This window comes from Penicillium concentricum (genome assembly GCF_028827145.1).
Source record: "Penicillium concentricum strain IBT 3081 chromosome Unknown utg000001l_segment0_segment0, whole genome shotgun sequence".
NCBI lineage: Eukaryota > Fungi > Ascomycota > Eurotiomycetes > Eurotiales > Aspergillaceae > Penicillium > Penicillium concentricum.
In genome coordinates this window covers 269,981-295,218 of record NW_026622754.1, presented here as the reverse complement: position 1 = coordinate 295,218, position 25,238 = coordinate 269,981, and the positions used below count along the sequence as shown (strand labels likewise).

General features: G+C 46.8%; 12 protein-coding genes across 12 annotated transcripts; 4 read left to right on the top strand and 8 right to left on the bottom strand.

The window, feature by feature from the left end:
* Positions 1–892: 892 nt before the first annotated feature.
* On the bottom strand, positions 893–2,490 carry N7517_000129 (putative MFS transporter; the record flags this gene model as incomplete). The annotated part of the gene is made up of 2 exons (XM_056717859.1): positions 893–1,838; positions 1,901–2,490. 2 exons carry the CDS (start codon positions 2,488–2,490, stop codon positions 893–895), a joined length of 1,536 nt encoding a protein of 511 aa, XP_056581994.1.
* Positions 2,491–3,861: 1,371 nt separating this feature from the next.
* On the top strand, positions 3,862–4,760 carry N7517_000128 (class I SAM-dependent methyltransferase; the record flags this gene model as incomplete). The annotated part of the gene is made up of 2 exons (XM_056717858.1): positions 3,862–4,081; positions 4,132–4,760. 2 exons carry the CDS (start codon positions 3,862–3,864, stop codon positions 4,758–4,760), a joined length of 849 nt encoding a protein of 282 aa, XP_056581993.1.
* Positions 4,761–6,303: 1,543 nt separating this feature from the next.
* N7517_000127 (metallophosphatase domain-containing protein) lies at positions 6,304–7,236 on the bottom strand (the record flags this gene model as incomplete). Its single annotated transcript, XM_056717857.1, has 1 exon — positions 6,304–7,236. The coding sequence occupies one exon, from the start codon at positions 7,234–7,236 to the stop codon at positions 6,304–6,306; it is 933 nt and encodes a 310-aa protein (XP_056581992.1).
* An 891-nt stretch (positions 7,237–8,127) lies between these two features.
* Positions 8,128–8,733, bottom strand: N7517_000126 (uncharacterized protein; the record flags this gene model as incomplete). Its single annotated transcript, XM_056717856.1, has 1 exon — positions 8,128–8,733. One exon carries the CDS (start codon positions 8,731–8,733, stop codon positions 8,128–8,130), a length of 606 nt encoding a protein of 201 aa, XP_056581991.1.
* A 1,884-nt stretch (positions 8,734–10,617) lies between these two features.
* On the top strand, positions 10,618–11,016 carry N7517_000125 (uncharacterized protein; the record flags this gene model as incomplete). Its single annotated transcript, XM_056717855.1, has 1 exon — positions 10,618–11,016. One exon carries the CDS (start codon positions 10,618–10,620, stop codon positions 11,014–11,016), a length of 399 nt encoding a protein of 132 aa, XP_056581990.1.
* Positions 11,017–12,018: 1,002 nt separating this feature from the next.
* Positions 12,019–12,508, bottom strand: N7517_000124 (uncharacterized protein; the record flags this gene model as incomplete). The annotated part of the gene is made up of 3 exons (XM_056717854.1): positions 12,019–12,281; positions 12,334–12,429; positions 12,484–12,508. The coding sequence occupies 3 exons, from the start codon at positions 12,506–12,508 to the stop codon at positions 12,019–12,021; spliced, it is 384 nt and encodes a 127-aa protein (XP_056581989.1).
* A 688-nt stretch (positions 12,509–13,196) lies between these two features.
* On the bottom strand, positions 13,197–14,863 carry N7517_000123 (tRNA-dihydrouridine synthase family protein; the record flags this gene model as incomplete). Its single annotated transcript, XM_056717853.1, has 2 exons — positions 13,197–14,657; positions 14,714–14,863. 2 exons carry the CDS (start codon positions 14,861–14,863, stop codon positions 13,197–13,199), a joined length of 1,611 nt encoding a protein of 536 aa, XP_056581988.1.
* Positions 14,864–15,463: 600 nt separating this feature from the next.
* Positions 15,464–16,989, top strand: N7517_000122 (WD40 repeat domain-containing protein; the record flags this gene model as incomplete). Its single annotated transcript, XM_056717852.1, has 3 exons — positions 15,464–15,488; positions 15,543–16,348; positions 16,402–16,989. The coding sequence occupies 3 exons, from the start codon at positions 15,464–15,466 to the stop codon at positions 16,987–16,989; spliced, it is 1,419 nt and encodes a 472-aa protein (XP_056581987.1).
* A 363-nt stretch (positions 16,990–17,352) lies between these two features.
* Positions 17,353–17,571, top strand: N7517_000121 (uncharacterized protein; the record flags this gene model as incomplete). Its single annotated transcript, XM_056717851.1, has 2 exons — positions 17,353–17,415; positions 17,443–17,571. The coding sequence occupies 2 exons, from the start codon at positions 17,353–17,355 to the stop codon at positions 17,569–17,571; spliced, it is 192 nt and encodes a 63-aa protein (XP_056581986.1).
* A 1,928-nt stretch (positions 17,572–19,499) lies between these two features.
* On the bottom strand, positions 19,500–20,662 carry N7517_000120 (WD40 repeat domain-containing protein; the record flags this gene model as incomplete). Its single annotated transcript, XM_056717850.1, has 2 exons — positions 19,500–19,863; positions 19,956–20,662. The coding sequence occupies 2 exons, from the start codon at positions 20,660–20,662 to the stop codon at positions 19,500–19,502; spliced, it is 1,071 nt and encodes a 356-aa protein (XP_056581985.1).
* A 1,215-nt stretch (positions 20,663–21,877) lies between these two features.
* On the bottom strand, positions 21,878–22,475 carry N7517_000119 (GFA family protein; the record flags this gene model as incomplete). The annotated part of the gene is made up of 2 exons (XM_056717849.1): positions 21,878–22,303; positions 22,359–22,475. The coding sequence occupies 2 exons, from the start codon at positions 22,473–22,475 to the stop codon at positions 21,878–21,880; spliced, it is 543 nt and encodes a 180-aa protein (XP_056581984.1).
* A 672-nt stretch (positions 22,476–23,147) lies between these two features.
* On the bottom strand, positions 23,148–24,510 carry N7517_000118 (polysaccharide lyase family 1 protein; the record flags this gene model as incomplete). The annotated part of the gene is made up of 5 exons (XM_056717848.1): positions 23,148–23,702; positions 23,759–23,855; positions 23,928–24,053; positions 24,114–24,257; positions 24,311–24,510. The coding sequence occupies 5 exons, from the start codon at positions 24,508–24,510 to the stop codon at positions 23,148–23,150; spliced, it is 1,122 nt and encodes a 373-aa protein (XP_056581983.1).
* Positions 24,511–25,238: the final 728 nt, after the last annotated feature.

The window sequence follows — 25,238 nt, the reverse complement described above, 5'->3', positions numbered from 1 at the left end:
TCTATTTCACGACCTCAAAGTACATACAGGGATCAAGATCCATCTGCACCTCACGGAAATGAGCTCTATAGGCGATAATGGAGTGCTACTCACGTGCTGACCCAATGTGAAACGAATATACTAGCGCTTACTTCACACAAATAGCCATTGATAATCACGACAGGCTCGGTCAATTTTGCTATCTGCTGAGATGAAGGATCCCGTTCTGTATGCGGGATACATTGCAGCGCCAATATCACAATATTACATTGTCAACTGGCCTGACTGAATATGCAGGTTATCACCCGAATCACTGCTGACCACCATAATCCAATCCACCCCTGAATTTTCCTGTATCTTGCATCCAGGTTGTCATATATAATTCCTATTCCATAATTTCTGAATCCAGAGATCTTGCACTTTATCATCCTTCTGGTATACATCCTCACTCGTACTCGTCAATATATAGAGAGAGCTGAATAATGCATAAAATCCACAATGGAAGTTTCAAGCTATAATGTAATTAGAGCCTTCCGAGGTGGTTTTACATCAAAATTTAGAGTTAGTTGTCTTGGAAGGTTCCCAAGCCTTCAGCCCCCCCCCCACGCGGGAACAGTGGATCTACGTTACCCGGCTGTACTATGTCCACGCACCACATTAGTAATTTTCAATTGAAATACGAGCACTTTTTTTTACAAGTCGCGACATCTCACCTGGAAAGGTTTTATCAGGTCGATGGTTAGAATGTATCTGAGAAAGGGAATACATAGTCAAAATACTGTCTAGATGTGAGGAAATACGCCAATGTTATCTCCGATGGATTACATAGATTTAAGTAGGATCAGTTGCTGTATATGCGTTCATTTAGCCCATAAACCTTTAACGGCACCATTGTAGAGCCATCAGCCGACATTCAGGCGCCACTTATTCCCCGCGGGATCTGAACACAGCCAGTTAAGCAACCGGATAGGAAGAATAGACCAGCGGCAACCATATAGGGCAATCCCACCAAGAACCCATCTTGTTGCAGGCCCTGACGGAATGCGGCAGCTAGAATGGGCCCTGAGAGTAAAGAACCGATACTTTGGGCGAACCCAATGGCCGTGTTTACGATACCCACCTGCGAGGGGGATACCAATTCCATGGCCAGACTTCGCAGGGCGGAGTAGAAACCCCATCCGAACGCGAGTAAGCTCACGCCCAGAATGAATAATGCCGGATGAGCAGAAACGGCCATGATAGCAGAACCCAGAGTTAAGAGCCACACACTGCCTTGGACAATACGGAGATCCTTGGCAGCGGGGGACAGAAGTAAGTGTTGATTCAGCCAGTTGGAAAGCCAGGGAAGAATAAACAATAACGTGGCGAGGTTTATAATGCCCTTCAGCGTGATGAGCGAACTGGCACGCGCAATGCTCCAAGAAAAGCGATTTGAGGCATATTGAACAATAAGTTGTAGCGCTTGGCGACCAATACTTGCAAGTAAAAATGCACCCACAGTGCAGAAAAGGTTTGTGCTCCAGGATGCCATATAATCGTGTCGGATCTGTTTCCACTGCCGTCGTATGACATTCTTCCAACGTACATATGGTGGATCATCCATCGAGCTCAAGTTATGTCCTTGTTCCGCATTCTCTTCATCTTCTCCATCCTCCTCCATATTCCGTTGGTCGTCGCATGAGGCTGAAATGAAGGGTATATCAGAGATAAAAGTGGCTCCTAGCAGTCCTAAACACTCAAAGAACAGACCAAACAGCGAAGGAATCCATGGGCTCCACGACATTAGGAATGCAGCCACTGGAGTAGCAACGATTTCGCCGAGTAGAGTCGCAGCAGACAAGATGAAGAAAACAGATGCCCTGAATATAGAACATCCTCGTTAGTTAATTCACAATCCATATGGGGAAGGTGTTATCGCTACCTTTGATGACTTGGCACCATATCGGTAAGCATAGCGTAGGCCATAGCCGTCGCTATTTGGGGTCCGCCGCCGATGATTTGAAAAACGGGCGTCGCCCAAATCATCCGGACCGGCAGAGCAGAATTAAAGAAAAAGATTAATCGCATGGCAATTTCTTCGAGAATGAGCCCAGTCAAACTGAGTGCCAGGATGGGCTTACGCCCTATGCTGTCGGCAGCGAACCCATAAGGAAGCGCAAGGAGGATTCCTGGCACTTGGTCAAAGGTATCTTTCCATCCATTTATCAAGGCCAATTCTCCTTGCACGTGAGGCGACTTGCAGTTGTCATCCACCCCAAACGAGTTGTTGCTTCCAGCCTGGCGGCAGATAATCGATTCAATGATCTCGATATGAGGGGCATAGCCAAGGTAATTGCCGAAGTCAGCGGCCACAACGCAAAGGCATACAAGGAGCAAGAGACGACGACGGGGAAATGAGGTAACTTTGGAATGGTCGTCGTGGCTGGCCTCTTGCCCCCCTAACAGGGGTGCCCGCTCGTCAGGCTCCTCCGGTGGGCGAGTCGACGGTGTGGATGGATTTTGCGTCGGCATAGCAGGTAGCGGTGGGTGTTGCTTTGACTTTCCCATGAGCCTCTTATGAGAGGCGTTTCTGACAATTTGCCTGAGAAGGATATTGCAGTAAAAAAAGGTTTTCTCGAGGGAATTCCAGGCTGCAGGGATTAGGGAGTTGAGGCGTTCAAACAAACAAAATTAGCCATTGTTACATCGCGCTTAACGGGATTCTCCGGCGGAAGCCCGTTGCTTACGGAAACGCCAATCTTGGAAGGCACAAGGCTTAATTTATGTTCACAGGCTTCCAACGTTCTGGCCCCTGTGTAATTTTCAGTTTGAAAAGTATACGAGTGTAATTTTCATACCGGATATTACAATCATTTATGGATCTCTCTTGGCCAATATCTTGTCCATGGAAACAATGGCAATGTCTCGTCATAATGCAGCTGGGATGGTCCATGTATGTATCAATTTATGTATTGATAAAAGCTGACAGCCTTCATAAATCGGGGACCTTCGGGCCCCAGCAAGTTACAAAGGGAACCCAGGAAGCATTATATGTCTCTCAAGCAGCCCGACCTGGCAAGGATATCTCAATCTCACACATTTGCTTCGTTGGTCGTGCGGACACACAAACCACAGGCTGATCGAATCTTACTCCAGCTTGACCCTCCCGGTCCATTTACTCCATTTACTGCCACAAACAAGTCCCAGTTCATCGACTCCATCCCTATGAAATTATTGGGCTGTCTGAAATTGTGAAACATTGCACCGATTGGCCGCAAGATACCTCGATATTTAGTTCGGTATTCTACTTTCAAAACATTGAGCAGCAGATCTCTGTTCTAGTGGGAGGCCAGGACGTAGCTTTTGTCGCTCTCCCGCTTGACCAAGCCGACCCTCCCGAGGCACCCCTGCTCAACTTGGTGCCTCTGGGAGAGAGACAATACACATTGGAGCTATTGGTGCCAGAGTAAATGACGAACACCAACGTCTGGTCGCAGCTTTTGGATGGGAAGGTCGAGTGCTTTGATGATGTTCCTGGCGATGAACAAATCTTGGGATGATTCCAATAGTAAAATCACGGCCTACAACTTTATCGAAAGTACAAATGGCAGGGAATGACTCAAGGCACAGAGTAGAAACGCATTGCATATCCCCGGCTTATCCCGGCGCTAAGACAAAGAAGGCATGCAGCTCGGTCTGCTTTCAATCGCTATTTGCTGCAAGTAAAGATAGTGGCTTACTTGCTAGCGCTTAATGAAGCGTAAATTTAGAATGTGACTCATTGGTCATTAAAAATGATCTCAGCAATGCAGCATGGAATGGAACGTGGCATTGGAGCAACTGGGTATATTGTACACCTATATAATTGTTTATCACATCAAACTTCTGCCAACACCAGTAACCATGTCTCCAGACGTGACCAACATCGCGAAGCTCTCCGATGGCGGGTCATCCGAGCATCAAGTCCAACATAGGGTTGACCTTTTCAACAAATGGAATATTCTTCCAGGCTCCAAGGTCCTCGAAATTGGCTGTGGACAAGGGGATTTTACCTTGGTGGCAGCCTACATGGTGGGAGATCAGGGGCACGTCACAGCGATTGACCCAGCACCGTTAGACTACGGTTTGTTTGACTGTAACAGATAACATGACAGTCCGGCTGACTCCAACTAGGCGCACCAATGACTCTGGGAGAAGCACAGGAGAAACTAAAGCAGACTTCCATCGGCGACCGAATGACTTTCTACGAGTCAAACCTTCAACAATTTCTCGATTCCAGCGCTTCAGAGCAAGTCTACGACTATGCCATGTTTGTGCATTCAGTTTGGTACCTGCCATCCGCCGACGTGTTGCAGCAAATGCTCGCAGCTCTCCGCGGAAGAGCAAAGCACCTTCTCATTGCGGAGTACTCCCTTGATATCCGCGGCAATATTGCTGCTCTACCGCATCTGCTAGCGGCGATCTCGCAAGCCGAGTTCAACTCTAGAGGAAATACATTGAACCTGGATGATAATATTCAGTCCATTATATCCCAGCAAATGATTTGTGCGCTAGCGCAAAAGGAAGGCTGGGTGTTGCAGAAAGAAGACATTGTTGAGTCCCCTGAAGGACAAGAGGATGCGAGATGGGAGGTTCATCGAGTTTTATCGGAAGGATACAGTCTCAGATCAGAGTCATCTGGTGATTCTGGTCGCCAAGACTTTGCGAAGGCATTAATCGATGCTGTTTCGCAAAGCACGCGGGTAATTGGGCCGAATCCAAAACTCAGGACATTGTCAACGTGGCTGGGCTCTTGGGTGTGAATACTACATAGTCGGGTTGTTTGCGACAATTGTCGACTCTTGTTGTCCAAGCGAGATGTTTAACTTAGGCAGGTAGAGGCCAGTCACTTCTGAGAGCAAACGTAATCAGTGGGTATACTGGATGACACGGGATATATTTCAGAATAAAATCTCGCATTCTCAGCCCACTAGCATCGGCCCTGTATGACGTACCTGGATCATCCAGTTATGGTAATAGCCCCGCCGATTGTCGGCTCAGTGCTTATATAAAATATAGAATGCCGCTCGATTCTGAAATTTTCTGGCCATATTACCTTGCAATCTTACCTTCGCTGTTCTTCTGATGTTTCTTAATTAAACATCTACGAATTCATTTCAACCAAGCCTCTGCCGTGATGTCCCCACCCGGCACTCGCAGTCCCTCTAGACGAGTCGCCGAAACCTGCATCGGCACTTTTGTAATCCTCTTCAGCGCCCTTGAAATCGAAGATTATACGGGAGTCAAGGATAAATATCCGATGGCGAGTAACATTGCAAACGCGGTGCTACTTTTTGTCTTTTTTCTATCGCACAGTCTTTACAGAGACCCTCCGTGGCCTAGAGAGTCACACAAAGGGCACATCGAGCCTATGGAGAACGAGAAGAGATCTTCATGTTGAAGTTACCAAGAGCCATTTTGTTGCCTTCGCTGAGGAGAAGGCAAAACCAAAAGAGAAACATTGACATGATCCGCTATTTTTACTGCTGTCGCCGTCATCCCATTCTACGAACGACTGCTGCTTCCGCCGCTGGTATTCTTGGTTGTCATGAATTGATTATGGAAAACCAAGCAGCATTGGGTGTATCCAAAACAAATAAATCAGTAATCTCGGAGAGATTAGGAACCGCCAGGTCTTTCCCTGGACATAGACCTCTTGTCCAGCTCAATACCACCGGTACTCATGATTACCAGCTATATCCAAGGTGGCCTAAGAAGGTATATCGGTATCGGTGGATGGGACTGATGAGATGATATTGAACAAACCAAGTAGTGAGTCAACTTCGAAATATGCATATATCAAACGAGTATTTTGCAACGTAGAGAAATAGTAGCATTTAGTAATAATTTCACATAGCACAACTAGCAGTTTATACAAAATAACAGATTACAATATTGAATCATGGAAAAAAGGGAACCGGGGAAGACGTAATGACCGGTAAACTGGTATGTTCAGCTAATGAAGCACCTGCTGTCCAAACTTCTCCCATTCTCCGTTATTTGTCTCACGGTGACCAGCACTGTGCTTGTCCCATTTCAACTCAGTTATTGAATCAATGGCGATCAAAAGTAAATCATACTCGAGTATCTATATGGTGCCGAAGAATTGAAGGGTGTCAACTATTCTGAAGAGCGTCTGAAATTAACAACCCAAGGGATGAAAGAAATCCATCGAGCACTTATCCATCCCCACGACGTTTATTCGCAAGTTGTGAAGTTGTGAATAACGCAATAACAAAAGCCGAGAAGGCTGCCATAGTCCATCAGAACCATTTATTGGCAAGACACGAGGGTAGGATTAGCTTCTCATACCACTGCTGGAAGACCGAGGGAGACAAGCCACGGTGGTTGTATCAAAGGGACTTCGGAACCCTGAAATGCGGCGTTGATAAAAAGTGTTTCAGAGCCCCGTTTCAGCGGACCGTGATACTCGGAGAAATTCTTCGTACTAGAGCACTCTGGGGTACTCCCTTTGCCTTTGATAGTGGAGAGTCGGGATATGAGAACAGAATTTTCGTTGTCGATATCAGTCAAGTGAGAAGGCTCCAGGCTGATTTTCTGGCGCCATCGGACAAGCTTAGCACCCCATCCTTCGTGGATGTGACCAAAACAATGCATCAGGGGCCGATGTTGGGCTCGAGCTATAGCCCTGAACAGATGTGGGCAGCCGGCGCGCTGGCCAGAGTGTGTGTAGTCCATGATACCCTTTGGAGGTCCATGTGTTATCACGACATCGACGTTCTCGATTTGAAAGTCATGTCCACGGTCGGGGTGATACTGAAATCCCCAATCGCCAAGCGATGGGGTGTATGGGCTGGCGTAAACCCTCAATAGGGCACCATTTTGTAAGCGGAAAGAGTGGGTTCCTTCATCTAAGAAAGTGATACCCGTTTCTTCCTCGTTGAATAACCCTCGAGCTTCTTCGTAGTTGCCGTAGACCTTTTGAACTAATTGAGGATCCAAGGGTTGGGCTTGTGCGACTTTTCTTTGGAAAATTGGGATGTCCATAGTAAAGTCATGATTGCCAGCGATCACAAGTTTAAGAGGGGCATTTACGGCTTGCAGGAAACGAATCGAGGCTTTGTACTCGTCGATTTTCGATTCTGTAGTGAGATCCCCACAGTGAATCGCGACATCCACATATTGACCCGAGACGAAGTCTGGTGGACTATTAACCCCATGTGTGTCGGAAAAAACTAGAAACCGAGTTTTGACATTAGCTGCTGCAATCTCTGACATCTCTGCTGATTCGACTGATATTCGAATTTTGTTGCTTTATAGTAAAGTGGATGCCAAGTGGGTGTTGATGTGTCTGTAGATGAAGGTCTCAGATGAGCTCATCGTAGCTTAAAAGGCCGATCCGAAAGAGGTCGCAGCTGTGAGTCCAAGCTAGCAAAAGCTATTTCATAGTGACCATTATATGAGGTAAAACAGTTTAAGTCACCAAGGTTCACAGGGTTTCAAGGTTGCACCTGCAAACCATCATGGAACCATCCATCCATCCGTGGATGGATGACTCATCATCACAAGCTTCCTATCTTCTACCTGCAAGGTTCCAACCTTGGATGCCCAGATCTACCTACATAGTAAGCAAAATTAGAAGCCCTGGAGTCCTGATGTCTTGGTGCCTTTGTACCTCAGGCACAATTTTCTCTTGATCCAGTTAGCGTTCTTCACGCTCGCCCGCTAGTTCCGGCCGAGGTCGGTTAACGCCTGTCCATATCTGCTACCGACCTCGGGATCTATCCCGAGCTCCTTCGTACACATGGATAGTACAAAGGACAGCGTTCATTTTCCCGGACCAGACGCTAGAAGTCTTGCTTTCAAGCCTCACAACACATACAGCTTGCACAAAACAATTGATCAAAAGGAAGCACCGAATACTAGTTCAAGAAATTCGTGTGTTCGGAGACAAACCCTGTTTTAAATCCTCGTGCTAACATATCAATCCTTGTGTCGCAAATGATATTGCAACGCCAAAGTCTATCCGTGCAACCCGCTCCCTTTCGCCAGGCACAATGAGGATAGTTCTTAGTAGCACCTACGTGGTCGATGTCACGGCATGGTAAGTCTTATACTAGCCCAAGGGCAATTGCTACTTGTAGCTGACAATCCATCTAATAAATACATCTACAACAGCACCAATCTCCCGTCCTCTTCTTGTAATATTGAATATAACAATAGGCAATCCACAACCTCCAGGCAGCATCTCCCAGCTCCGCGCATATACTCCAGCTCTTCTGCATTGAGCCCTGGAATTATTTGTCCTGCTTTTGCTAACTCCGCCAACAGCCATCGAAAGTCCGCTACCTCGCCATCGCTCCCACGTTCAACCACCGTCACGGCCCGCAGCCTCAGTAAGTCCGACATGGACGCAACAGAGCCGTCGAAGAAGGGCTCTGCCACATGGATCCGTTCGATGGCGTCTCCGATTTCGATAACATCGATTCGGACGCGGATTCCTTGACAAGCATCAAACGCGATCTTGCCGTCGGGCTCGAGAGAAAAGCGGGCAGTGCCGTCCATCACTCCCTTGCAGATGTCATGAATGACATCGCTCGGGGCCGCAACATCCACGTCCTCGGTATATAATACCGAGTCGTGGGCAATACTGCCAGCGCCGCCAACTAGAATGAGTTGGCGACGTAGTTCAGGGCGGACGAGGCGGGTGGCTGCTCGGAAGCACTCGATCAGTGCCTCTCGTAGTGGTGCAGCGATAGGGGTGCACTTCGGCATGTTGCGAAGTTACGGGGCAAAAGCAGTGAAGCAGGGCCTCTGAATGTATTTAGCACCCCAATCATATTTCCACATACTTCATCTCCGCAGTGATGACCTTACTGGAGTATATGCGGTGGGGAGCCGGGAGTGCCTGGCGCAGGGTGGTTTGCCTTCATCTCCATGTTAGTTGAAGTTCAATTCTATCGTGATCCTCAAGCTCACAGCCAAAAGATGATTTTTTTCAATAATCATATATCTATATCCATGTTAGCTTTGGAATATTTTCATCTTCAAGCCTGTGTACTGACCTAGTGGATAATGTGTATAATGGTGATGATTTGATAACCTAACAACCTCCCAGCGCCAAATCATTGTTTTGACTGAAGTACTTGCCGTTCTCACCTAGCCCTCAGTTGTGCTTTCCTTTTCCTTCACTTTGTGTGTCATTTACTTGCGGCGGGTCATTGCAGCTAGTACCTGCCTCCACCGAGATTTTGGAAAGCAGTAGCGATTGAAGATTAAGGAAAGAACCATACACATCGATTGAGTCCATGCATACATGGATGTCATAGCCCTGGAGTCGATCTTTGATTACTGGACCAACTTACCCACAAACATATGTTTTAGGAGGTATGGGACCATACCTGGAAATATTGCAACCCGAAATTTCAGATGTCCTTTGAGAGCCAGATCTCGCAAAGCCTCCAGTAGTCGGCGAAGATCCTATGTACATTTTCTCTGGGGTTTCCCTATCCCCCATAAATCCGAAAAAGAAAGCCCGTTTTAGGGCTAGACAATACTGGATACAGGCCGGAATAGAGCTCAGCACAATTAACACTATAACACACTAGCTAGTTATTGTACCACCGAGCCTGCGGTCAGTACGAAGTAGTGGCAAGGAGGACGATAAAAAAACCACTACCAGAACACTAAACGTGATGGACAATCCACAGATCTTATACTTCGTGTCTTCGCAAGAAATGATTCGGCCCCCAGTCCAACAACGGGTTCCATCGCATCATAACATCTTGGTCAATAATAAAGGCGAATTAACTTATTTTCCACTGGAATTGTGCCCAGTCACTGTGTCTATGAAATTCATACTACTTCTACAAAGCCGGCGACAATACACCGAGCCCTTAATTGGTATCGATGATGGTGAGTCTGATAGGTAGCCTGAAAGATAACACCCCTGTCGGTTGTGTTTATCGAGGAGATGAGATGGATAAAATCAGAATGACGCAGTGTATCTGGACATCAATAATTATTCAAAGAGAATTTGATACCGAGGCTCAGTATTACGGTAGCAGAATTGGGTTCGAGCATATGAAATAGTAGCTTGAGGGTATCGTTGCTAGGAGTGGGAAGATTAAGAGTGTGTGTCGTAAGACTAGTTGTTGGTTATGGTGGTGACATCCAAAGCGGCATCAATTACAGTAAAGAACATGATTGAAGTGAGTTTGACCTTGAGAAACTTCAAGTAGGTTGATCAGCAAATTGGATGATATGGATATTTCTTTCCGGGATTAGCTTTGATACATGCCTAAGGCACCATATATGACGATAGTTAACTAGATGGAGAATGGATCTGTCTCCTCTCCTGTCCATCTCTCCTCTTTCTTTCCCCTCCATCCTTTTGGTAGGGGTACAACTCTACTTCGCCAGTTTTGAGGTTAATCTCGTGCTATTGTGCGATGTATAATGTACAACATGCAACATAAACAACACCGTGAGACCCACTAGCAGCCTGGACACTCCACTCTTCCGGTTATCTCCCACTCCCGGACCCACATAATATTGAGGATGTACGCATTATTCAAGCAACTATCCGGGTCGGTCTCTATGATATCACTACAAATTCACAGGCGGCTTTTTCTTTTGCTGATTGCAAGTACTTTCGCAATGGCGATGACCCGATACGTCGTACCAATCTCCGAATCATCGATTGTCCTTGAAAGTCGCCGAGAACTCAATCAAATGGCAGAACAATACCCAATGAGCACCATGAACGCTAGGAACGGTGACTGGTATATGCTCAACGATGATGGTACCGTGCTAGCTGTCGCCTCGGATTATTCGTGTGCAGAGCTTGATGCCTCGATCGAGGACGCAATGCAGCTGTACGGCATCCTCCCAGAGGTCGACCACGAAGTGAGGGAAACCGTCGCAACCCAAAGTGGCGAGCAACCAGGCGCTGGACTATCAAATACCTGCTCTCACCCACGTTGCTTTTTGTCCTCCACATGTAGGACATTCAGTGGTTGCTACGTGTGCGAGTCGAATCTTCATATTTGTGTTTGAGTGGGCTTGAGCCAGAGAAGCTGTCGGATTTCTGTTATCTAATGACCTTCACCTCTATTGATTATCGATGGTAAAACTTACCTGGCCTCATACCCATCTGATTTGCATTATCGCGGTCTTTTCTTCGCATACTTGTACCATTTTGGATAATTTTGCAGAAGGATTTGCCATCATCACTAAGTAACTCAACTTCCCACAATGGGACTAGGTGGTATGGCAGTCTATTACTACTATTCCGCTACTTCAGGCCCCAATAGTAAACTTTGATCTTCGAATTAGCTCATAAATGTACTTTCCACGCTAAATAATTGTTATCTTTGTGTGAAAAAAGCTATAAATCAAACAAGTACCTGGTACAGAATAAAGAAAAAGAGATTGCATAGATGATTGGGAGCATCAATAACTCAAGCATTAGCGATTCAACGTATAGAGAATAAGGAAGTTGGCCGCTTATGCGGGCTTGTCATGTCCTTTCTACGAGTCTTTTCGGGTATCTTTATGAGATCCTTTTATTAGACTTTTCGAATCTTTGTGGGATCTCTTCTCATTATTCTTCCTATATTTATAGCACACTCATATCACAAACTATACTACACGCAGAATCTGTACTGGCACACTAGCGGTAATAGACTGCCGTACCAGGTGGACTTGGGCTCTGTTCGAACAACGTATCTTCAAATGTCAGGTCACATTCCTATAAGACAGAACCTTCTCGCAGTGAAGCTATTTGGAGTCTGGAGTCTCTTACATGGCTCTTCCTCACGTACTATCCCATGGGGAGTGATATGGGTTTACCTCTGTTCAATCCGTCTATCATATCAAGCTAATGTTTACGGCTGATCTCAAAAATGGCTTTATCACTGATACCATTTTGATTTATGTGTTTAAAAAGGCGACGAGCAAGAAAAGCGAATCATAGGTCGCCCAGGGAGCTGGGGTGATAGCCTTCCCAGAACCCAGAATTCAACGATCCATCCCTCTTTATCATTTCACGACAATCCATTAGATTGCGAGTCGCTCCACCTTGTCCCTTACCTGCTCTATGAGTTGAGCCAGGTCACTAGCATCATTCGAGGTGATAGTGGCTGCGATAATCGGCCGGCTCACAGCGCACGCGCGACCCATCGCCTGCTTGCTAGGCACAAAGACATACGGGACATTCTTGTTTTCGCAAAGCAGTGGAAGGTGCATCAATATCGCGAGAGGATCGGTGTCGCCGGCGAGAACGACGATCTCAGAATTGTTTCGGGTCACAGACTTTGTAACTAGATAGATATTAGCTTCACGGGCAACTCAAAGAATCGTGGGGAGAAATACCTTCATTTGCGCCTTTCTTGAGCTGGTTGTAATACAAGGCGTGTTGCAGCAACTCCAAGAGTTCCTGTGTCAACGCAGCATCCGCCATAGGCCAGGCTGGACAGCCTGTTAGATTAGAGAATCAAAATCACAAACTCGACGCAAACTTACCGCGGGGTTCTGGGGGAGATGCCATTTTTCTTCCAAGGTGTGGAGAGATTGGCAAGGCTGAGAATAGGATTGAGGAAGTGAATCAATTGCAGAATAGTGCACGGTATGAGACGGTGAAGGAAGAGATGAAAGAGAGGAAGGTGCAAAATGAAAAACAGCAAGAGCCAGAGACCCCCATATCATCTAAGAGCTATTCGCAGAGGCACTTTTCTTGAATTGTCACCTCACACATTCCCTCTAGCTATAAGACTAAGGAAATGCCTAGAAAATACCTACATATGCACTTAAAAGGATATCTCAAGAGGCATCCGAAAAGACATCACAAAAGACATGACAAAAGACATCACAAAAGACATGACAAAAGACATCACAAAAGACATCACAAAAGACATCACAAAAGACATCACAAAAGACATCACAAATGAGATACTGAAAGACGCTAGGAAAGACGTGAAAAAGACTACATTTAGAAACCGACAAGCGAGGAGTTATCACCAAGGTTATACGTGGAAAAGGATTGTTCGTAGAAATAGGCACAATAATATTATTTGACATTGATTTGAACTTAAAGGCAAAGATGTTTATGTAAATTCTTCTCAGCGCGCTATGCAGACAAGGCTCTGGATCCAACCTTGGAAGTTTCTATATATTTACACTGGTTAACAGTAGATGGTAAGAACACAAAGAGACTGATGCATCAAATATCCACATTCCTATCCACTCACGAGAGGATCGGGCGTGATGCTGGTGGCAGTAATAGCACCACCATCACCTGGCGTGACAGTGCCCTCAGAAGGAGTCTCAGTCTCCTTGGGCTTATTCTTCTCTTCGTTCTCATTCTTGGCGGGAGGCTTGGTGCCCTTTTCACGCATCGCTCCACTTTCAAAAGCTTCTTCGGGCAGAGGACGAACATGAGGCTGGCAGATCCACCAAGGCCTTCCATATTCCGCAATCACTGCTTTAGACCCCTTCAAAGTCTCATCGGGTTGAGTTTCAAACTTCTCGGGAGACGCCTCGTACTCCTGCAGCCCAGCTTTGATGGCCTCCTCGAGGAGAGCCAGAGTGTGCTCAAAAGCGGCCATGTCGCCTGGTTTCGATGTGGCAAGAGCATCTCGAACGTTGGTATGAGTTGCAATCATTGGCCGCAAGACTTGGAAGAGGTGACCCTGCATGAAACCGAGGCTGGGAGAGTGGCACTTCTTGCCCTTCTCGGCCTTACTCCGCTTTTGCTTTTTCTTCAGTGGGCCATCCTCGTGGCTGTTATCTTCAGTGTCATTGTTTTCTGCAAACTCATCAACTGGGTCGGATGGAAGATAAAGTGGCTTCCTTTCTGGAACGGGCTGTTCGAGAACGTATTTATAGATAATATCAAGGTATCGTCGCAGGATGGCGTCGACTCGGTAACCGCCCTTTCCATCCCGCCCGCGCCAGTATTCTCTCCCCTCGATACCCGCTGGAGGCGGCTTGCTGAATACGGACGGGTCTGACAAATTTCCTTCTGCGCTCATCACGGCGTCGGCACCTGTCGCCTCGAGGCACGTCTCGATGTCACCGTAGTTAAGAATGTTTCCATTGGCAAAAATCACCGTATCCGGGGGTAGATTATCTCGTAGATAGCGGATATAGCTCCAGTCTGCGACTCCAGTGTTGTGGCCTTTCTGTTCCCGTCTGCGTCCATGCACAGTGATGATGCTGGCCCCAGCCGAAAGAATCATTTTAGCGTACTCCAAGGTCTTCTCCTTTGTCTCCTGAATACGGAATTTCACCGTGACAGGGATCGGAAGCTCAGTGTGCAAGCGATGCACAAGCTTAAAGATCAGGTCCCAGTCTTCTTGGAGGAAAGCACCGTAGTGTCCTTTTTTCGCGATACCCTGTGGGCAGCCTAGGTTCAGGTCCACGGCGTCGCAGTGGGGTACCACATGGCGGGCAGCCTCCAAGAACTCATCTGGGTTATTTGTGCAAAATTGAACGAAAAGTGGCCGGTCAATTGCGGGATTTCCATCAAGATACAATTCCTCCTTGCCCTCTCCAACGGCTTTGCGGGTAGGTTGGAAGTGTTTGGCTCGGACGTTCTCTTGGTCACCGAATAGACGTGCGTGAAACATGGGGGTGTATGCGAGTAGAGGCTTCGGGTCGTTTGGTGGCATGAAGGATCGAGTGAGCATGCGCCACGCCTTTGGGAAACATTAACTTTGGTCTGCATATGTCGCTAGTTGGACGGGGAACTCACGAACTCGGACCTGTCGACCATTGGGGCAACGACATATTTCGGGCTGCCAATACTTTCATAGAACTTCCTTCCAAGGAGCTTCTCCTTAGGCTGAGGCGCAGCCGCGGAGATCTGCTCAATGCTCTGCGGTGGGTTTGTTTCGGTAGCCATTTTCGAGATATGTGAAAGGGAAAAGTGTCGAAAAAATCGGCCCAGCAGAGGGCTGAAGGGCTTGAAGATACCTATGTTGACGCCTGGAAGAAAAAGACGTGGTTATGGTCAATAATCGCCTCTAGTCGCAACACAACGAAGAAACAACTTTTGCGAAAAGCGCCGTATCTCAGTCGGAATTACAATTTCCCGGCTTATCTTATCGCGGGGGATTGGAGATTGGAATCTGCCAACGCGTTGGGGCTCCCTAGGTTGTCTCACTGAAGAAATTGACACATCTGATGTTTCTGGCGTTACCTTGTCATACTCATTCTCTCTCATTTGCCTCAAGAACGATTTGATCTTGCACAAGTGATCCCCTGCAAATTGCCCAGGTGGACTTGTGGGTCGATTACATAATCTGATATGAATGCCCCAGCCAGAGACCAAGCAAGCCCTGAAGTCTTCCAATGAACATCGGGACTCGAAATACATCTTCTGATGCATATATGCGATTCTGTATGACAAGGGATTAATATTGTGAAGTTACTGTATTGATATCCAGAATTTGACATAGTTCTGTCTTGAACGCTCACTGCTATCATCTCTCGACTACCAACAATGGACGCGTCAACAGGACCAGGAGGTAAGTCCACAGTCCAAACAACCTCCCACTTACCCAAATCTGACCATATGTTAGCCCCTTTAAATCTCAGCTTGTCTGAAGATGGACAATATGCTGCCCATGTGAGTGGAAAGGGCCTGGTTGTTCACTCAAATGTAGCTTCGGACAAGGAAGTACAGATTGCAAGAATCAAAGAGATTCCACTCAAATCATTAAAATACGTCAACGTGGATAGTTGTCCTGGTGAATCAGATGATGACATCCCCTCTCGGCGGCGACTCCTGACCGCAAACGACAGCCGAATTTCCGTCTGGCAGCTCACTCCGCTTGAAATACTCGCCGAGATTGAAGGCATCGAACCGGGGGCATTGGCTGTCGATTTTGGTGCCGATGAGAATGAAGTTCTTGTCTTTCATGCGTGGAACACTAAACTCAGTGTCCACTCATTAGAGACAGGGCGCAGCTCAGTCATTAAAACGCCAAAGTTTGCCCATCATTTCGGGTACGGTTATCGCACAAAGACCAGGCATCTCGCCGTCCTATTGAAACCAGAGACTTCAGATCTACTGACTGTTCACGAGCCCCGGTCTTACGAGCTCGTCAACAAAGCCGTTCTTCCAACCATTGATGCGCAAGGATTGAAATGGAGCCCGGACGGGAAATGGATTGCCATATGGGACATTGCTAGTGCAGGTACAAAAGTGCTGGTATTCACAGCGGATGGTCAGCTTTTCAGGACATATTCCGGACCATCGGGGGTAGACGATTCGTTCGATCTCGGAGTGAAACAGATTGAATGGAGCCCTCCCCACCAGGGAATTTGTGAAACACTGGCCGTTGGGAAAGTCAACGGGAATATTGACTTGCTCAGAACTCGGACGGTATGCCGTCTTCTAAATATGTGCAGCACTATTTGCTAATCCTATTCTGGTAGTTCTCTTCCGCAACAACACTCTCACATGTCTTCCCAACAGACCAACAGTGTCCCAATATTTGGCGCGAGCGATACACCAGTGCCGCAGGGGACGCCGAATACGCTGAGGCATCCTGCTCCTCTGCATTGAGCATGAGCCCGGAGTCGGCAGGGCCACCGCGTGGCGTCTTGACAATGACCTTCAGCCCAGACGGTCGCCTTCTTGCGACTGTTGACACGGCTAGGCAGAATGTTGTTTGGATTTGGTCACTAGAGGGCACCCCAAAACTCGCATCAGCTCTAGTTCACGAGCAACCCGTTCGACAGATTGTTTGGCATCCTTCAACACCGCAACTCTTGATTAACACTATCACAAATACATTGCCTGCCATTCGATGGTGGTCCCCACAGGATCATCCATTGATCGCCCGGGTTCCTGTTCAAAGGAGCGAAAGTGGAAAATATGATGTGAGATGGGTTGCAGGGTCAAATACAGACTCGTCATTCTGGTTTAACTCACCAGAGCAACATGTTATTGGGTATCTGTCTACCTGCGACGGTGCTGCTGAGTTTGAGGTGTTGAACTCAGTGAGCAGCAAGACGAGTTAGAAGGTGGCCAGGACATAGGAGCCGATACATTTTATCTCACTGCCACGCTAAATTCCTTTTTTACGGTGCACACATAAACTGTCATTTCTCGTTAGTTCCGTAGATCGGAGTTGATTTTCATAAAAGGATTCTGGGCTTGCATATGGGTCAAATATATATGTAGTCTTAAAAGCTATATGACAACCACATCATAGTAAAGACCATAGAACGAGTACGTACTATACCTCCTCATAAAATTTATTTCATCTGAATTATATATAATATTGACCCGCACGATATAACTCCCCCAAAAGAGACCCAATCCTCGGGAGATTTGCGTTAGGGACGACGAGAAAGAGTTCAACCTCGCCACCAAATACCGTCATGGAACGGAATTTCTTCCTCGGGAGGCATCCTATCAACAAAGCTTGGCCACTTTGCGACCGGGTGTGCTAAGAAGGAATGCTAAAAAAGCTTATAGGTTTTGTCAATGTAGAAAAAGAGAAAAACCAAAAAGAAAACTCCGATAGGGGGAATCGAACCCCCGGCTGCCGTGTGAGAGACGGCGATGTTAGCCACTACACCATATCGGATATTGGATGAAAATATTTGCCATTATTGGCTTAATGATATAAGAGCTGCTTATGAGATAAAGTAATCAAAGCTATAATAAATACTAAGGCGTCTGGCCATCGATCACCACGGTCATGGGCATTTGAATAAATACGCAAGCACACCACACCGTATATTGAAAGGGTGAAGCACTTCCAGGAAAGTGATATGTGCAGTTGATGATCATGGTTAGTAACCTTGGAAACAAGGGATATTACTACAGGTAGGCCCGAACTATCTCCCTATCCGTAAGACTGGACACTTATGAAATAGCCTGGAGGGTTTACCGCTGCCTTTATATAGCTCAATATGAGCAATGGTCTGAACTTATAGAATTCTGAACCTTATCAACCCACATCACTCTCATACAACTCGCATCCCAAAGACGGCAGCAAGGTAAGGGTGGTAACATTGCATGTCCAAAAAAGAGAGAAAAAAAATACATTATAAATAAAATCTCAAGCCTTTCAACTGCATTCAGCACGTAAAATTTCCGAGGCTGCAACTACCTTTATTATCGTTTTCGACTGATTACTTCCGTTACCTTCGATCCCTCTCTTCTGCCCGCCATTCAAAATCCCGAGCGAGCAATTATGTCGTCTTTCGAATTGGGTTTTGGGCGCCTAATAGATCTTTGACGAGTGAACACAGGGATTGTTTTGATAGTGCTTCTTGTTACAGCCATCATCAACAAGGCCGTCAAAAATTACTATCAAAAAGGCGTTTCGCGGTTCCCCGGACCGCGACTGGCAGCAATGACAAGTATTTATCAGACTTACATCGAGGCAATCCGGGATGAGTGTTTCATCCATAAACTCGAGCATTTGCATGCAGTATATGGTAAGGCTATTCTTTCATACCTCAATATACTCTGGAGTCACAAATAATGTGTGCCTTCATTTAGGAAATGTGGTCCGCACGGGCCCCAATGAGGTATGGTGAGCTTTCCATGCGTAGGAAGTGTCGAAAAAGCTCACGTTGTTACATTATGTGTTAGATACATTTCAGCGACTCGTCTTCGTACCTAGAGATCTATAACATGAACAGCCACTGGGACAAGGATGCAAGATTCTATCATAGCTCTGGTGAGGAAGACTCATCGTTTGGCAGACTCACTTTTGAGGCTGCAAAGGAGAGGAGAGAAGAGATTTAGGGGAAAACAATGCGTGCAGGTTGGTAAAGGTTGTAGGGTAAATGGAACTAGTATCTAGTACTGTGTTTACTATATACAGATTTGTTCCTTATAGTAACAACTAATACTTCCTACCATTTACTACATACCTTATTCTCACGTAAGGGTAAAAGGGTAAAAAATAACTAGGGTTATAGATAGTATAGTAAATGTTTTATACTACAACCTGCCAGCAGATCGAGTACTAAAAAGGCTAACATTTAGCCGTGAATACACCTATTCTTTCCTAATAATTAATGCTTTTACTATGTAATATATACAAAAACTAGAACTAGGATAGTTATAGCACATTAATCTATAGTTATTGGTAATTAGTTGGAAGATAACAGACTGTCCAACGGGAAAGAAGCCATTTCAGATCGGCCAACCCCGATCCGACACAAATTGGTGCCTAAATGCCTATGGCCTGGATTATTAATTTTAAGAAAAATCAAAACACCTGAATTACAAGAGGTTCTGGTTCTATCAACTATGTAAATGTTAGGTGATTTTATCCGAAATCATGCATCACCTCAATGTTGGGGATTGTGTACAAGTAATATAGAGTGGTTTGGGAGGTCGTTAGAAATCAGGCGATAATAAGGCAGAAAGGTATCAATTTGTATGTAAATCAGGCATTTGACCCCTGGCGTCTATACACCTTCGTAGTCGATTGATAGGTAGGAGGAAGGATAATTGGACGACAGGAGCATGGTTGTGTTATCCAGCTGTCTGGCGACCTCGATTGTCACCTCCGAGTGGTCGTCGCCTTTGGCCTACATTCGGCGTCGGAAACCGGGTGCAAGCCGATTTTATTCGGATGATCGCGCGTGTTGTAGGCATAGCCTTTACTCCAGTCATATCCGACCGCATAGGCGAAGATACTGCCGTCGATGTTAAATGCGGTGGAGGTGATGCTGTGTCCGACGGCAGGGAACGACTTGAGCCGATGGTGGGCGTCTTTGTCCCAGAAACAATAGGTGCCGTCGGAGCCGGCGGTGCTAAAGGTGTGGTAGCGCGGATGGAATGACACGGCATTGACCGCATAGACTAGTTGGTTCTTGGGGTCGTTGTCTTTTGGGGTGCGCTGACATCGGAAGGTGAAGTTTGATCTGTGGGTCACATGTCCGTCAGGGCAATTCTTTCTCTTTTCTCTGGAATCAATCGATCCGGGATACTAGATAGGCACGGGTTAATTACTCACTGCTTTTTAGCGTCGTCGATATAGTTGACGCCGCATCGACCTTCAATGCTACCGACTGCAAAGCCGGATCCGTCGGGGATCCAGCAGATGGTCCTTGTTTGATGCTTTAACGGGCTATGCAGGGTCTTGAAGACGGTGGTGGGCTGGTTGAGATTGACGAGGCTGATCTTGCGATCGGCCAAGGCGACCAGCAATTGGCCCTGGCTGATCTCCATGGAGTACACTCGCTCGGGACATTCCAAGACGCCCAGTGGGGTCGACTGGCGCATATCCCAATACTTGACAGTACGATCCCACGACCCGGTGACGACGATCGGCGCCTGACTGTTGGGGATCTGGACCATGCGCACACTGCGCACAGGGGCGTCATGTTGCGCCACCTGCTGGGCCTGAGCCGCAGTGGGGTTGCCGCTGGCCAGATCCACGAGACGCGCCGACCCGTCGGCCCCCGCGCCCACAACCTTGGAGCCGTCGGGCGACCAGGCACAACTCAGGACGGGCCCGCCAAAGGAGAACATTGCCTTGCCTTCGCCCTTGACCGATCGCGTCACATCGTAAATCCTCACAGAGTGGTCCCAGGACGCCACGGCGAGATGGTTGTCGACGGGCGACCAAGCCAGTTCGGAGATACTGTCCTCGGGGGGATGGTCAAGGATGGAATCTTTGGAAATGTCGCCTTGGTTGGTATTGTGAGCGGTGAAGGCCATCTTGAGGACGTGTCGCAAAAGAAGGTATGGAAGCAGAATACGCTGTAGATAGATGTACGCCCAACGAGGAGAAAAGAAGCCCCGGAGAGGAGAGAATAACGGCCCCCAATCTCACCAGCAACGGAGTCCGTTCGATGGATGACAGGCCATTTATCAATTAATGGATTCAGACGGTAACATCTGACCCATACCCGGATAGGCTAGCCAGTACGCCTCTCTTTCTAGACTGAAAGGAGTCATCCCGACAGTGCTTTTGAGTCAATGTTCCCTGCTTAGCGTATGGATCCATCTAGACACTCCATCTGACTTAGGTGACAAGGTGACTAAGGCGACTTCCCCACAAAGCTTCTTTGTCTCCGACTCCGAATAAGACGCCAATGTCCGATCCGAAGGAGCCGCATACCGACAATAATGAAAGCTCACCAGTACAACGTATAATAACAACGTTAAAATGAACAGATCTGAGCACAACGGCCTGACATTTATATCGTCGAACCATCTTTTGATTATCAGAAATGCTCTTTCTTCCTTTTTATATAAATAAGAAATTGTTGGGACCGTTGATGCCTTAGACATCCACGGCACAAGATCCCATAGTTTGCTCCCTCGGGTCTCTCTCTCTCTCTCTCTTCTCATCCATCTCACGACCATCGAATCCTTGTTTCTCTATACGGATCTCCTTCATATATTCTAGAGAAATGCTGTATCTAAATATAAGATCGCTTCTACAGAATTTGATTAATAGAGCGTATATACTTTCGAATACTATCAGGTAAACTACTATATTATCAATCTATCTTTGGGTATAACCTATTTCTTTAGAAATAAAGAGAGAATTTGGGACATTTTATGGACTCGTGGACTCAGTAATATTTACCTTTATCGGTTTCTTAGGGAGTGCGGTCTTTTACAGTCTTCTAGGCGGTTTGCGGGTGTCGTGGTTATGTTTAGAGCCCCGCAAAGCCCATAAATGGGCCCGAAGACAGGGCCTAAAACCCAGCCCATTAGTGGGTTGGGTTGGGCTGGGCTGGGCTGGGCTTTGGGCTTTGGGCTTTATGGGCTTTGCGGGGCTCTAGTTATGTTGGTATCCACTCCAGTCCTGTCCTGTCTGCAGTTTACATAGTGAATAATTGATTCAAAAGAAGAGCGTTCTCCTAATACAATTTTCGTCAACTCCCATTTATTGTTGGGGGTTCAGTTTGCGAGTAATCAGATTCAAAGCGAACTCTTCGGCCCTCTTCTCCTCGCACTATAAGCACTCCCTTTAACTTGCCCAGCGCCCTCCATATTATGTAACCACCCAACCCGATCCTTTGTATACTGCTCAATCCTCGGCCTCAACTTGGTCTCATGTAAGTTAAAATCATCCACTGTTCCAATGCGAAGAATACTATGTCCCGGGTATGCCTCGCCGACGCGATACATAAGCGAACCGCACGTTGAACAAAAGAAGTTGGTCATTGCTTTGCCGGACTCAATTGTTCGAGACTGACTGTATGTTTTGAGTTTCTCGCGGCCGCGTAGGTGTTTCAGATGGGAGTCTGCGATTATAAAATTGGAGGCGAACATGGAGGCGGTGATCTTACGACAGTCTGCACAGTGGCAGAGGAACGTGTCAATTAGGCCGGGGCCTTGGGTTGGCTATAGTTTGCAGTTCATTAGTGTGCAATTTTTAATATTGATATATTATACGCACAAAGGCAAGTTGTATGGCGCCGCAGTAGCATGTAGCTGTCGCTTCGCCGTCTTGCGACCAACCGTCATCAGCGCCGCCGGCTAGGGGTATGTAGGACTTGGATTTGTCGGTAGGCATTTTCTTGGAGTTATCGAGTATTGATATTCTATGCTATAATGAATACTTACTGAGATAGTCGCAGTGGTAAAGGAGAGAAAACATGATTATAAATCATTTACAGGGGTTTCGGTTGAACTTTCAAGGAAGCCTCGGTTAGTGCAAAAGCTGCGTAATTCCGTCATTACAGATCAGGGCTACTCTCAAATTTATAGATACAAAACAATATGACATGACATGACGAAGATAAGGTTGGGAATTCAAAGAACTAGTTGCTAGACAATTTTAGAGCGGTTTTAGATGTCATCACTAAAGTGGATTCTAGTACCAGCTAAGTGGAGCTCTGTTGGTGTTAAGCCACTTATTATCGGACCATTCTTTGAGAAAAACATTTAGCAGTAATCTCAAAAACTGAGTACGTTACTAGGGGCTGAATCAGAAAGGTATATCTGTGTTATCAATATCATTGATTAAGCTGAGATATTAACTATACCAAGACTGTTGGGATCAGGACTGTGGTCGTAGATAATTTCCTCTCCTCACTTTTCCCCCGAGTCAGTCAATTAGAAAATTCCAATAGATTCGTATTGATCTCTCTTATTTGTTTCTTCCTCCAAGAACCGGCGAAGTAGTTGCTGCGATGTTCCCGCAAGAAATTTCGAGGAATGCCTCAACCAAAATTCACGACACTGTCTACAAATTACCCTGGCCGGCGCTGCCAGCTGGGTCAGTACTGGCACCGGAGGCAGTGGCGAGAGTCTCGCCCTTCAAGTTCTCTAAAACGGTGGCGGTGGAGCCGGACAGCGTGCCCCCGTTGACGTTGGCGACACAGGAGCGACCGATGTAGGACTCACAGGTGCTGGAGGCGCTGTCGGAGGAAAAGAGAGCACCCTGGAAGGATGATTCCTCGAGAACAGTGTTGACGTTAGAGAAGTAGTTACCCTCCGCAAGAACGTAGCCACCAGAGCCAATCTCGAAGGCGTGGCCGGTGTTGTCGTCCCAGTAGTTGTTGACAGCATGAAGGTAGGTGTTATCCTGGACCTTAGGTGCGCGACCACTAGTCTTGTAAAGGTAGTTGCCCTTGAAGGTTACCTTGTCACTGGAGCCATCGAGGTACACGTTCCAGTAGTGGTGACCGTCACAGGTGGCAGACCAATCAGATTCACCATCAATATAGTTGTTGGTGATAGAGACGCGGTTGTCAGCTTCAGTACCCAGGACGTAGTGCTGACGCCCAATGCGAGCAGTCTGGATGGTAAGTCAGTTTATGTGAATCGGTGGGAAGGCATGTCGGAGCAACTTACGGTAATGTGGTCGAGCCAGACTAGGTCAGCTTGATTGAGCGTGATGGCATCACCACCCCAGACATACTGGGCATTGATATCGGTGACAGCAATGTTTCTATGATAAGCCAGTCAGTCTAAATTCCAACGAAGCGTTCGCACTTAAAACCGCGACAGGGGGTGAACGTACTGGATGATGATGTTCTCCACACCGTTGACCATGCGGAGACCACGACCCTTAATAACACCGCTGGTGCCCTCACCAATCAAGGATTTGTTAGAGCCAACGGTGATACCAAGCATACCAGCGTTGTTGCTGGGAGACGTGTTAGCATCGAGGGGATATCTACTATAGTCCGGGTGATGGAATGCTCACTAGGTGACAGTAGTGGTAGCGGCATCAGGCTCGTAGTTAGTGCACCAGTCGTCCTTGTTGATGGCAACTTGGCAGTTGGAGGCAGTGCCCCAGGGAGTACAACCAGAAGTCGTGGTAGTGCCCTCGGTATCGGTGAAGTCGAAACTAACATTCCGCCATCAGTCGTCGTCCATATACGGCAAGGGCTCTGTACTCACGTCTTGCTCAGAACAATCACACGGGCCTCGTTGTCACCAAGGTAAGAGACCAGCTCATCGGTGGAGGTAGGGTAGACAGGGGTGGCATCACCGCCACCAGTGGCGGAAGAAGCGAAACCCTCAGGAGTACCTGAGACGCCGACAGCGGCGACCTTAGAAGCGACAGCGGCAATAGCCGTGAGAACAAATGCGTACTTCATTGTAGAAGTTGATGAAGGCAGTATATAAAGAGTGACGGTAAACTAAAGCAAACGAAAGTATAAAAGAGAAAAAGTGAGGCAAAGAGAGGAATGGATCAGGAATAGATCAGAGAACAAATCTTTACATACTTATATAATTAAAATTTTAGGTTAGATGTGTTTCAACTCCTCCCCCTTAGCTCTACTCGAATGTCCGAAATGAGAGTGGATGTGGTTTCGGACGCCTGGGAAGGCCCGGTGGAGATGCGCCGATCAGTCCACTATTCTAAGGTTGTTTTGGGAAGGCGATCGTCACCAAGCTCATCTTTGAAACAATGACATCGGAGAAACCTAGGAGAAATCGTAGAGTGGTGGATTAATTTCTTGGTGTTTCGTTTAGATTGAGGACATCCACGTTTTCTTTTTCATGCTAGCATATCTTAACTTTAAATCATTGAACCTTTTAATTTTTCCCTAAAGCCTCATTGAATAAAAGCTACAGAGTGTCTGTTATAATAGAAAGGTAATATATGCTGTCTGTTTTTCTATGAAACATCTCACAGGGAAGCGAGAACAGCCCCTTTTAGCCAGTTACCGAGTTGAAGTCTCTGTAGAGCGAACTATTATATATTTGCACCTTTGAGCTATAACCTGCGGATTTGGTCCTGGTATTAAGCTTAAAATTAGTTATAAAATTCGTATTTATTTGCACTACAAGCCTATGACTATATAAATATTGCAAAAGTAAC